General features: G+C 45.5%; 2 protein-coding genes across 31 annotated transcripts in view; both read left to right on the top strand.

Annotated features, from left to right (window-relative positions):
• RAB3IL1 (RAB3A interacting protein like 1) overlaps positions 1-5777 on the top strand; it is a 28413-nt gene extending 22636 nt beyond the window's left edge. For all 30 annotated transcript variants that reach the window (XM_085548259.1, XM_085548249.1, XM_085548246.1 and 27 more), the window contains 5 exons: positions 790-918; positions 1032-1144; positions 3623-3722; positions 3844-3910; positions 4344-5777. In XM_085548259.1, coding sequence (XP_085404385.1) covers positions 790-918; positions 1032-1144; positions 3623-3722; positions 3844-3910; positions 4344-4426 — 492 coding nt within the window. In that variant the 3' untranslated portion in view covers positions 4427-5777. The remainder of the gene's footprint in view (positions 1-789; positions 919-1031; positions 1145-3622; positions 3723-3843; positions 3911-4343) is intronic.
• LOC107314438 (acyl-CoA (8-3)-desaturase-like) overlaps positions 5504-12914 on the top strand; it is a 40478-nt gene continuing 33067 nt past the window's right edge. The window contains exon 1 of the mRNA XM_085548237.1: positions 5504-8849. Coding sequence (XP_085404363.1) covers positions 8745-8849 — 105 coding nt within the window. The 5' untranslated portion in view covers positions 5504-8744. The remainder of the gene's footprint in view (positions 8850-12914) is intronic.

The raw sequence follows: 12914 nt of genomic DNA, 5'->3' as shown, positions 1-12914 counted from the left end.
CAACACTGATGTATTTCCAGTCAGGCAATGTAGGAGGGATCAACCTAATCAAGGCCCTGTCCTTGAGTACCTTGCTGCTGAGGAGTGATAATTCTTGCAAGCCCACCTGTAAAAGGCAGTGAGCAGTCGCAGCAATCAGGAAAGTTATTCCCACTCAGGTTTGATGTTCCACTTGTTCCTGCATGCCAGTGAGATTGCCCAGTATTCCCATTACTTCCTCAACTCCCCAGATACCAGAATTCTCAGTTGAAGTGGCCTTTAAAGGGCTGGCGTGCTCTGTTATTTGGTCTCTCTGGATGTAGTCCTGCTGATATTAATAGCTGCTTTTTTTTTTTTTCTTTTCCGTTTTTCATCCTTTTCTATAGCAGTCCTTTCTTAAGAAAAGCATTCTGTGTCTGGGTGTCGTTACACTGTGCTTTGCCATTCAGCTCCTCTCGTTGTTTCTGCCATGGGCACTTGCTCTGTTCAGCAGTTGTGTGGTGGCTTTTCTTCAGTTGTGGTGCTGCCTTGTCCTGGACAAAGGTGGGAGAGATGGGTCTCTGCAGGTTTCTGGCAGAATGTGCCCACCTTGGCTGGATGGGTCTGGCACATATCTGCAGATGGGTGAGAGACAAAAGATCCTTGGAGAGAGCCAGCTTCCCTCAGGCACTTCTGTCATACTTGAACCTTTCTAGATGCCAAAGTAGATGTTGTATAGTTAAGTTGCCTGTGCATTAGTTATCTTCAGACGTGGTATCTCTTACTCTACCTACCTTCTGTCTTCCTCCTTCTCCTGAATATTTACCGCAGATCGACTCCATTTTATTTGCTGAGTTCCAGTCCTGGAAGGAATCTCCAACTTTGGATAAATCCTGCTCCTTCCTGGACAGAATTTACCGAGAAGATGTAGGACCTTGTCTGGACTTTACTAAGCAGGAGGTGAGTGCTGGTAACTGAGGACAGAAACTGCATGTTCTGGTGGCATCAAAGGTGCACCTTTAGGGAGGTGACCTTTGCACATCTATATCTACAGTCATTTCTCTTTGCTGCAGCTGTCTGAGCTGGTGCGAGTGGCTGTGGAGCAGAATACACTTACCATTGAGCCTGTTGCTTCCCAGATGCTGCCTGTGGTGAAGGTGTCAGCAGAGGACTCTGGTGGGCCAAAGTAAGGAACCTTTCTTGTTCTTGTCCCCTCTTTGCTATTGGTTTTCTCTCACTGCCTCATGGAGTTGGCTGAGTCGGGTACCACGGCTCAGCTGAGTGTATTTCTAGCCCAAGATTAGTGGTAGTTGAGCTCCGCTTTCTGAACTCTTCACCAGCTGATGTAATTCTTCTTGGATATACTGCAGTCGAGTGGTTGGGAGATAATGTAATAATGTGCTAGTGCCCTCAACTCGGAGGAGTTTTATTTGTTTTCTTTTCCTCCTTAAGAGATGAACTTTGTTAATATTCTCTGAAAGCTTGTGCATAACATAGGGTATAAGGGCTGAGTTAGAGCTGTGTTATCTCACATTCTTGTATCTTTGACCCCCAAGCTCACCTTGTGCTGCTGACATTGCTCAAATCCAGGTGGATTTGAGCTTGGCTGAACTTTTCCTCGCTGCATATATGTAATCTTTCCCTCTTGATACTGTGTCTGTGTTTGATGTGACAGATGACTTAGATTGTTTCAAGGAAGAGGAATGCTGGCAGGAGTAACATCATCTTTCAGAGTAAGACAGGGGACTTTCAGTTATTGTATTTGGTTTCATTTGAGGCTCTGTCCCTTAGTTCTTCCCTCTTCCCTTCAAGCACAGCACCTTCCAGGCAATGGTGTTTCTGTAATGAATGTTGCTCATGTACTACTAATGAATGTTGCTACTCCTCTCTTCTTCATTTTTTTATTTTTTTTTTTCTCATCTCTAGACAAATTGTTCCCCCAGCATGTGTCAGAGCTCTGCCAGGACCAGCCCATCCTGTGTTTATCCTTGCTGGTTTCCTTTCAGGCTTTTTTCCCTCTTCACAATGTGTTCCAATCACAAATTGTGAAGTATTAGTAGGTAATCAAGTATGGCCGATCTGTTAACAATAGTTTAGTGTGATTAATCAGCTTTGAGGCTAGAGCTGAACTAACCAAACTCTTTAATTCTATTTAATTTCTACCTTGACCAGGTGTTAAGGAATCTTGCTATTGATTATAAATGGGTTTGATTTGTTCCCTGGATAAAAATGCAAGGTTTTGTGGCACCTTTGGTTGTGCTGTGTTGTAGAAAGAAGAAAGCTTGGTCCTTTTCACCCTATGGTACAGACTTCATTGCAGTGCTTTTAGGAGTGCAGGCAGCAGCTGAGCTTGATAGCAGTGGAAAGCAAGCACCGAGGTTTCTCAGAAGCTTTTTGGAATGTCTGCTCCTTTGTATGTTGTCATCCTCCACAGTTCCTAGAGTAACTTTTGCAGCTGAGGAATGGTGTCCCTCTTCCAGCCATGCAGCCATTAGATCTCCGAGGAGCCATGGTAATGACAATGCAGCCACAAATTCTGCTTTACTGCTGAAGGGGAGGTTACTGGCTGGTACAGGGAACTGTTTGTCTTCAGAATAATGGAAGGAAATGGCAAGAAAATAGAGGCGTGCTGCACCCTTGCTGGTCACATCTTTTTGTGATCTTTGTGGGAACCATGCTGTCTTGAAAAGGGTGCTTTTGTCATCCTTTGTCTGAAATCTCTACAGTAGTAAGGCTGAACTTCTCCATGCTAGCACAGGAAGGGACTGGTTTGTTCTTAGGGACCTGAAACCATATCCAAAATCCCCTGAAGTCAGCACAAAGTTACTCCACTTGGCTTTCAAGTCTGAAATAAGGAAGAGGAGCCTAGCATAAAGGCTGCATTGCAGCTAGTTTTCAGTTCTCAGAACGAGTTAGTGGAGTTTGTGCTAGTTGGTGGTGAGAAAGTGTGATACAAAATCTTTAGGCACTTTAGAATACCTGACAGCTTCCTCTTGTAGCTCATTCAGTCATTTCATTTTAAATGTAACACCAGATGAGTGGCTTCCCTTGGATGTGTTTTCCTGTGGTGTGGCAGACTTGTACGTTTCCCAGTAGTGTGGTGTGTTAAATCCATGCAGGGATACCTTGAGGAACACCTTGCGTCCTGTGTTGGAGGGCATTGAAGAAACGTGACAAGTCTGGATGAAGTTCAGTGTCTGGCCAGCAGGGGGATGATTATGCTCAAGCATTGGAATATCTGTTTTGAAACTTCATTTTGTCCCCAGCTGATAGCTATATATCCCACCAGGAGAGCTGAAACACCTGGACAGAACTCCTTCAGCAAAATCCTTGCATGGCAGAGATGCATGGAGCCCAGAGGACATGAGTTATATTCTGCTTTGTCCTCACCTCTTTCTGTGGTTCTGCCAAGGGTAACACCTTGGTTTGCTTGAGCACGGGTACCAGATTTTTAGCTTAAGTCTCCTAAACTCACTGTTTGTGGAATCTTTCTAGGTTGAAAGGCTAATTATCAGCTGCAGTTGGTTTGTTTTTCTTTTCCTTAATGCTCACTGATACGGGTCTGACTTCTGAGCTCCACCTTCCATCTCCTGGGGATGTACTCTGCTGTTCTGTGAGGTTGCTTTATAGCCTGGTCTGTTTTTTTTTCCCTCTCTGCCTGCAGGAAGTGTGCTCTAAGTGGCCTCCCCAGGACCTGCAAACATCGCATCATGCTGGGGGATTCTGGGAATTACTATTACATCTCACCGTCCTGCAGGGCCAGGGTGAGTACTCCACCTTCCCAGAGTGTATCTGGTGATATGTAGTACCATTTCTCAGGTGCTGAACACCAGGATCACTCCTGTTCTGTAGCTGATGCCTTTTTTTCTTTTCTTTATTCCTCAGATCACAGCGGTGTGCAACTTCTTCACATACATTCGCTATATCCAGCAGGGCTTGGTGAGGCAAGATGGTAAGAGGGGACAGCAGCTGGGTGCAGTGGGGCCTTTGATGGGCCAGTGGGAAAAATTCTGAGGCCATAAGGCTGAATCCTGTCAGCATGACAAGAGTGTGGCCAGCTTGGGATGCCCTGAACTCACTGGATCTTTGAGAAATGGTTAAATGGCAAAGAAGAGATGCAAGCAGGTGGGATGGCTGCACCCATTCCTTGCTCAGCAGTTTCTTGGACACTGTATCCTGAGGCAGAGCCAGTAAAGGGGTGACCTGCTAGGCCAGTCCTGCTGGACCCTCCAGCGTATCTGCTTCCCTCAATTTAGTGGGGAGCCTTGTCAGGCTGCACAGTAAGCATAGCGTAGCATGAGGTGGGGTCTAACTGTACCTTGCTTACTAATTTTTTTTCCCCCTGCTTTTTCATTTTTCTTCCCTATTCCCTTTTTACTTTGCAGTGGAACTGATGTACTGGGAAGTGATGAGACTCCGGAGGGAAATGTCTCTGGCCAAACTTGGGTTTTATCCCAATGAGATGTAAGCAGCGGCCTGAGCTTGGAAGAAAACTGCTCCTGTCTGAAGGATTCACCAGCTGTGGTCTGCCAAACAGATGAATGCAGTGTCTCTCCAGCAGTGGCCTTGCTCCCTCCTCTCCCTCCCTATGCCTGATGCTGATCATGGAGCAAAAAGCACAAGTTCTACCTTTGGCTGTCCCATTCCTCCCGGTGTGACTGGAATGCAGCTGCCAAGCTACCCTCTGAGAGCTGGGCTGGTCCTGGCTGCTTGGGACTGACTGTCTACAGACTGTCCCTTATGGAGATATGCAGTGTATATCCATTATTTTTAAACTTTTGTTTTTATATACAGTCTGCTTTGGTGTAGTCTGAGGCCAGCCCTGTGCAAAGTAGGAGTCCTGGGCTCCCTTCTTAGTAAGCAAGTCTTTCAGGACAGATGCTGGCGGTCTGTCTGTCTGTTCCACTCATTCTTTGGGGTGGAGGGTGCTGAAGTCTGCAAGAGAATCTTTCTTCCGGCCTGAGTCACAAGAGGGTTTGGTTTCTGTTTTTAGCTTGGGATTTGGTACTGGGTGTTTGTAATCCAGCTGTGGGGAGCAGCTAGGGCTGAGTCCAGAGCTGTGCACCTGGGACCTCTGGGAGAAGGAAGCAAGTAGGGAAATTGCATAACTTGCAGCTGGCCACAGCTTGGCTGCACTCAGTGCTGGATATTTTCTCCTGGCCTTGAGAATCTGCTGTTGCTGTCATAGGCAGATGTAGACCTTGTTAGCACATTACCATGTGATGATTCTTGGTGCAGAAGTCCCTGGTGGTACTCCTAGATACAAACCTCACCCACAAACAAATACCTTTGTTTTGTTCCTACCCTGAGGGTAGATTTGGGCACTGTTCACGCTGTTTAAATGGAAAACTATGTCCAGAAGGATCATGCTCATGCTGGGGCACAGCCTTGAGGCCCGGAGTTTCCCTCTCTGCTCTAACACTAGACTTAGAGATGCGTGTCCATTTGGAAAACCCAGTATCTCTCAGGCTGCCATACCCAATGAGGAAACGTGTGGTATTTTTGTACGGATGTGAGGGATGTGGCTGTATGCTTCAAAAAGTGCTGGGAAGGATATCACTATGGCTTTTGGAGAGTGGAGGCCATCTGTAGCTCAGGCCTGTTTGCACAGAACTGTACTAACACAGTGTTGTAGCTGATGTAGCTCTTTCTCAGTCACCCTCTCACTCCATTAGGTTCCATCCTCTCCTGAGAGATGCCACAGTGGGAACTTTCTGTCTTTGTTGTAAGAAAACTGAGCTGCTGTCATTCCGTTAACAACAGGATGGTTGCACCTTTAATGAAGGAAAAATAAACATTTTGCTGTTGGCCTCCTCAAAGTTCTGGCTGTAGTTCTGGGTTGGCCGAGGGGTGTGTGTGTGCTTAGTTGCCAAAAGGAAGGTCAAGTTGGGCTGCAGCAAAATACTCTTCTGAGCTGGCACAGGAATAACTTGTTTTCCCAGTGGGCTTCTCAACTTCCTCCCCTTGCTGAGCTGTGACTGAGTCTAATGCTGAGGTGACTGTGTTCTGTGGGGCTCGGGGAGGGCCAAAGTTAACTTAAGCTCCAAATGCAGCTGTGTTCCCACTGGACTCTAGGCTGCCCAGCAGCTGGGATTGAGTTCCGTGAAGAGGCCGAGTGAGCTGGGGTCCTGTCTAGAGAAGGCATAGCAGTCTATCAGTACTGAAAGTGAGCCTACAGGAAAGCTGGGAAGGGACTCTTTATCAGGGGATGTAGAGACAGGACCCAGGGGTAATGGCTTTAAACTGAAAGAGGGGAGATTTAGATCAGTTATTAGGAAGACCTTCGGTGTGAGGATGTGGCTCAGGCTGTCTGCAGGGTCTCTGACAATGGAGCTGCTCAAAGCCAGGCTGGCGGGAACCCTGGTCTGGTGGGTGGCAACCAGCCCATGGTGGAACTGGGTGGGCTTTAGTATCCCTAACAAGCCCAGCCATTCTATGAGTCAGTGAAATTACATAGAAGGAAAAACTGCTCAAGATTTTGTTTGGGAGTGTAAAGCAACCTCTGCTCTGACCCAGCCTGAGACCACTCTTTGCCCTCTCTTCTGCACCATAGGAGAGAATTCAGGTTCCAGCAGAGATGAGGACCACCCTCGGCAATGCCTTGAAGGGCAGCGAGAGGGAAAGCAAAAGATCTTTGGGGAAAGAAACAGGTACAGCTGGAGCAGCAAACAGCATGAGGCCACACGATGGTGGTTCTCATGGGACACAGCGTCACTGGTGCCCTGTGTCCTCCCTGTCCGGCACCACCAGAGGGCACAGGCACACCAGGCACGGCTGTCCCTGCTGTCCATCCTGTCCTCCACCCCGCGTTCAAGGTTACTCCAGGTTTGCAGAGTGCTGTATATCAGACCGTCTGTACGCAGCAGGTCAGACCGTCCTCTGAACACACTGAGATGAATGTTTCTGGGAACCAACAGTGGAATTATTTCAGGTGCTTGAAAGGGAAGGGGGGAGAGGTGTGAGGACGGCCTCTAAACTGCCCCCAAACTCTGCTATTCCAAGGCTTTCATGATGATTAGCGAGCCTCCTTTATGACAAATAGATCAGAACCGTCAGCCATTGTGCATTCATTGTGGAAGTCTGGGGAATGTGGCTCTGCCAGGAAGAAGTCAATATCCTCGCACAGCTCTGAAGCTGCACGTGACACTGAGGTGTAGGTTTGGCAGCTGTGCCAAGCCAGCACAGTCCTTATAGGAGCAGTCCCTGTGGTACCACTGCTGGAAGCCAAGAGGTCAGGTCTGCTGTTTATCATGTCGATATTTCCCTGTTTGAGTGAGGGCCATTGGACTGAGCTGAAAGGAGCTGAACATTGACTGTAGCCCACCTGTGGAGATAGGTGGACTTTGTGCTGGCTTACAAAACATCTGCAAGGACCATCAGGAACCAAAATGGCCCCCCCAGTGGGGTAAATTCTCTGGTTGTAAAAGAGAAGTCGGACAGCAGAGTGCATTCCAGCCCTGCTTGCTTTGCAGCTCTAATGATACCCTTTGGATTTTGGTCACCATTTAAATGCTACGGTTGCATTCCTTTGCTTTGTGGTCCAGCAGAAGGCTCGGTGTGCTGTTATGTTCTTTGTGGTGAGGTCAGAGCTCAGAGGGCAGAGGGGGGCTAGCAGGACTGATGTGAGCCCTGGTAGATAGGCATGGTGGACAAGGACAGCTCTTTGTCCTTAGTTGCCCTGGGTCACTGTTCTAATTCTGCTCTGCTAATCAGCTCAGGGTCAGCTTAAGATGCCTCATGATAATGGGCACGTATGTCAGTTTCAGCTGAAAGGCCTTTGCTCTTTCTGCATGGAAATGGTTTGTCCGTTGCCTTCAATGACCTTCCCATTTGTCAGGCCGCTTGCTGAATGCCAATTGATAAAAATGATAAGGAATGAGGCACAAATCAAGCTTTCAGTCAAACAGATGGCAGAGCAGTGAAAATAGAAAATGATGTTTCATTGGGAATTGCAGAAGTGCCCAATGGTCCCATGAGTGGCTGACAGGAGTGCTTTAAGGCAGGCTAAGTGTTTAGACAGCCTGACAGACTGCAGGAAGCCTAAACACTCTTCTACATTGAGGAGCTGTAAGGAATAAGACTCTTTAGCTGGGTCTGTTGTGATAGGACAAGGGGAAATGGCCTCAAATTAAGAGAGGTGATTTAGATTCGATGTAAGGAAGAAGTTTTTTATAGTAAGGGCAGTGAGGCACTGGGATGGGTCCAAAACTGCTACTACAGCGTGTGTGCTGTCACACTGTGACTCTGTCCTCCATGTTTGTCTATAGACAAGCCTTGGAGAAACAAGTTTGTAAGAGCCTTTCTGAAATTTGGGTATATTTATAAAACATCTCAATGGAACTTCTCATGTTGTCCTGACCTTTCCCTTGGGAGTTTGTTACAGAGACATAATGGGAAGGAAATTGCTTCTTAATCTCTCTTCCCCTTTCTGTGTGCGATTCTGTTTCATGTCCCAGAGTAGCCTGATACGACAAGTTTTTGCTTCTTACAGAGGGATTTCTAGTCACGCAGGCAGGAATGATAATGTGCTGAAGGAAAGAAAATTTAAAAGCAATATTTCCTTTGCTGTTCCCCCTTCTTTTCATGGGCCAGGATCAATAGCAGTGAACTCTGGCCTTGCAGTGCTTGAAGGCATCATTGAAAATTGTGGCTTCTTTGTGGTAAGACGTTTAAAACAAACAGCACCACCTCACCTCATGCAACTCAAAGCAACTGACTGACCAAATCCAAGCCTGTTCTGGCTTAAACAAATGGCACCAATGGAGCTCAAAGGATGTGACATTTAAATGGGAAATGAAGGAAGCAGAATACAGAGAAGAGGTGATTTGTCCAACCAAGGATGGAGATATCTTCATGCTGTAGTATTCAAAGCTTGGACGTTTTGTTTTCAGGTAAATTATTGATTTTTGCAGGCATGTGAAAGGTGCAGTGCTGCTGGAATGAATTAATCTAGACCCCTGTGCAGAGACTCTGGCTTTGTGCTGTCTGTGATGACGATAGCACACAGAGGCAGTGTAGTATGGTTCCTCTGTTTTACATAAGACCACTGCCCAGCTCGACAGGTCTGAATAACAATTAATTAAATCAATTAAATTAGCCAGATAAGAAAAGCAACTACACCCATTTCAGCGTGGATGTGTGCAATTGCAAGCAATTACTGTGATTAACCTTCTCATATAAATCCAGCAACTGGCCAATAAGGTGAACATGTGCCTCTGCTGAGGATTTTGCTCCCGGCAAGAGCTGTGCCCTATGTGAGGATCCTTTTTATTAGTTTCTTTCCCAACCGTTTCCTAGAAGCCTTAAATTTCTCCTTTTCTTTTTTGGCTTGACCTGAACTGTGTTTGCTATTGAAACATTTGTTGTTAGCAGTGGGTGGGAGAGCTCTGCTACAAAATCACACCATCCTTAAGTCAAAAGTTGCCATTCACATCAGTGGAGCTTCCCCATCTTTGCAGTCAAGCAGCCTCTGTAGGAGTCAGAAGGAATCCGTTCTTCCAATGAGCCCAGAAAAACACTGACTGAAGGCAAAAAGTTAGATAATATTGATGTTATGGTTCAATTTGATATGGCTGTGTACACACAGCGCTTGTTACCATAAGAACCAATGTGTCAGATCAATAATCAGCAGCCTTGCACCAGTATGTTTCAGGAAGCAAGCTTAGCTTTTCATATGCACAGCACTATTGTCATTTTACATTATATGTATAAGGAAAAGAAGTACATAATATATACATAGGAGCTGTTCTTCAGTATCTTTGAATTGCTGGATTGATATCACTAAGATTTTCCAATAAACCCACATAGAAGTGGGTGCCAGTTGTTTTTGTTCAGGATTACAGCAGCTTGTTTTTAGATTCAGCTTTATAAATGACTCACGTTCTCAGCTTGAGAGCACTGCAGCTGCCAACAGGAATGCAGTGAATTTAGACAATTAGTGAATCAGTCCTTAAGCCATGAGGGGAAGATTAAGATGTCAAAATGATCAGTCACCTGCACTGCTATCTCAGTGGTGTATTCAGTTGCAGTAAATTTCTCAGTTAGAAATAGGAAAAAAAAAATCCTCTTAGTGGTGTAATTGTTCTCATGCTGTCTCTGGTCAGTATTTGTCCACACCCATCTTAAATTGGTCAGCAAGTGGAATGTGAGAATATTAACTGCTGTACAAATAGCTTTGGTAATGGCCTCTTCTTCCCTGTGCCACTCATCTGTCTGCTAAGAGTTCTACCTCAGCAAGATGACAAACTCTATGCTCTGAAAGACCTCCTCCTCTCCGTTAGAGGGAGGTTATTTAGTCAGAGTTCTGCTATATGTTGCTGATATCTCTTGCTGAAACACCCCAGGGCTCAGGCTCTGTCCGAGATGATGAACCTCCAGCTAAATTATGGGATTTCTCCTGCTAAGGTATTACGGTGCATCTGAAAACATGCACTTGTAATGGAAAAGGACTTCAGACTGCTAAACATTATGTCTCAAAGTGGCTTTCTGAAGAAGAGAAACAACCTCTTGACTCTCAAGCCACAGTATGAGAAACTTCCAGGATGGTGGAATCACTGTACAGAGTTTCTACCACCATGTAAAGGAGGACTGTATGATGACAAACAGCTCTGTCCTATGGCAGTGTTCAATACACCATGGGTGGATTATTTACTTTCCAGCTTGCCTTTGAGTTCTGGCATTTTGCATTTCCCTCTTAATACTTCTCATAATACAGCTTTCAAGCAGATGATGGTTCTCTGTTCAGAGTTGTGCACTGTTTTCTGAGATATCTGGAACTGAGCTTTTACAGAATAATCAAGAAGATATTTTTTTGAAGCAATATTGCTAATGGATGAAGGCTTCTTTTTATATCTTGCCAATTACAAATCTCTCAGTTCTTAGGCCATTAAGCAGTTTAAAATAGAGTTGAATAGAGCACTGAGTAAAATCAGGAAGTGTTTTTGTATGGCTGTCATACATGGCTTGGGTGTAGGCATCTCAATCCAGGACATGAGCTCAGAATGACCGGGCCCTTGTTCCCCTTCAAGCTATATTGTGTTGGGATGCTTGGGGGTTCTGGGAACATCTGTACCAAGAAGGAAAGCCAAGTGCTATATCAGTTTGCAACATTTCATTTTTGTGTAAGAGCTTCTGTTTGTATTAAGGGAATGTGTTTATTTTAGGATCAAGTGAAAGTCCTAATAACAAGGCAAGGTAGGGTCATTTTCCCTTTTGAGTTCTATGACTTCTCATAGAATGCTTTCTGTGCAGAATTAGTTTACCTATGAAGCAATTAATGTGTACTCTGAAAAACAGTGTTGATAGAAAGCAGCAGATAACCACAGACTGTCCTTCCCTGACTTTGTGTCATAAGATCTAGGTCAGCCTATGTGATTCCTACTCATTGCCACTGTCTGCTGTGTGCTTCTGCAGCTGCCAGTGCAGCTCAGGTGGGTTTGTCTGCAAGGACAGGCTCCCGGTTCCATTACACGTTGCTGTGTGAAAGCCTCCGGGTGGACCTAAAGCCATTGACTCCATTGGACCATGCTGCCCATTGGACAAGCTGCTGGCAAGCTGCCTATTGCACCACTGGGAGAGCCATTAATGGGCAGCAAAACTGAGTTTTGACAAACTGCTGGAAGCTTTTACAGGTTCTGTATCCATATTGATCTCACCTGTCTCCTTGAAGTGCCCAGAGACTGAATTTGAACATTTGGGCCAATCTTTTTACATGAAAAAGATTTCTTTTGGTGGTGGTTCCCAAGACAAAGGTAAACACTGGCATCATTCTGTGAAGGCCACAAAGACATGTACTGTCAGTGCCATAAGAACCATTTCACCCTGTGCAGTGGAAAAGGGACCTTCCACTGAGACACTGCCATGACTCTAGATGTGGCTGAATAAAATACAGAAAGCGTTTTTATGGTCAACAAATAGTTATGATTTTAATGAGCAATAGAATACACTGGAAAAATTATTTTGAGTTTCTTTGTTTGTTTTTGAAGAACAAAATAAATAGGAGCTGTCTTATAAGTAATGTAGGTCTGATGTTTTAACAATTCTTAGGGAATGCTTGAAATGTTAGGACTCAGTTAGGAAGGCTTTCTTAGGAAAGCATCTTCTAGAAGAGGCTGTGGCTCGAAGGTGGCTGCTTTTAACCTGACTTGTGAGGGCTGATTTCTTCTCACTTTGTGGGTATCTGAGCAAAACCATTGTCCCTATCTCAGCTGATGGCCAATCAGGGACTAGCAATTAGTGGAGGAATGTAAGCACCTGGTTTCAAGGTACCTTTTCTTTCCTGTCCATGGCATTGGTGTTTGTCTTCTTGCTCTGCCTGCCCCCTTCCCATGTTTTTCCCAGCTCTGTGCTACTCCTTCTAAAACACTTGCTCATCTCTCTCTAGTCCAGAGTTAATGCCTTTCTCTTCCAAGCATCTCTGAACATGCTGCTCCTCCTACTTCGTTGGCAAACCCTGCTAGTGTGACTGAAGAGAAGCAAGCCAGCCCCCTGCTGCCTATTCTTCCATCATCTGACCGAAACAAATGCTGTTTCCAACTCACAGCCTCCGTACGTTGCCAAATGCTCATGTGGCCAACAATGTGGTTCAGGTGAGTTTATTTGCAAGCCCTGACAGGCTTCAGGTATGTTTGAGAGATTTTGGTGTGTATCAGCAATGCAAATTGCCTTTGTCAAGGAGGTTCCAACTCATTCTGTTTCAGAGAAATTAATTAGTTGTGGTTCTCAGAATGCTGGAGCAAAACTGTGCAGAGATGTCGATATGTATATCATTCTGGTGGCTAACTGGAACCTGCAAAGGGAAGCTTTTTTCTCTGGGAACCAAGCTCAGCGAGCTCATGTGAATGTTGCATCCTTTGGTGGGCTAAGTCTGCAATTTTACTGAAGCTTCTGGAGCACCTGAACTTTAGATGTCACTTTGGTGCTAGCGATCACTTAGCAAGATATATTTATCCAGATTT

This window comes from Coturnix japonica, chromosome 5 (genome assembly GCF_054131305.1).
Source record: "Coturnix japonica strain WE chromosome 5, WE-NBRP24, whole genome shotgun sequence".
Taxonomy (NCBI): domain Eukaryota; kingdom Metazoa; phylum Chordata; class Aves; order Galliformes; family Phasianidae; genus Coturnix; species Coturnix japonica.
The sequence above is the reverse complement of the archived record's forward strand: the minus strand, read 5'-3'. Positions and strand labels throughout refer to the sequence as shown.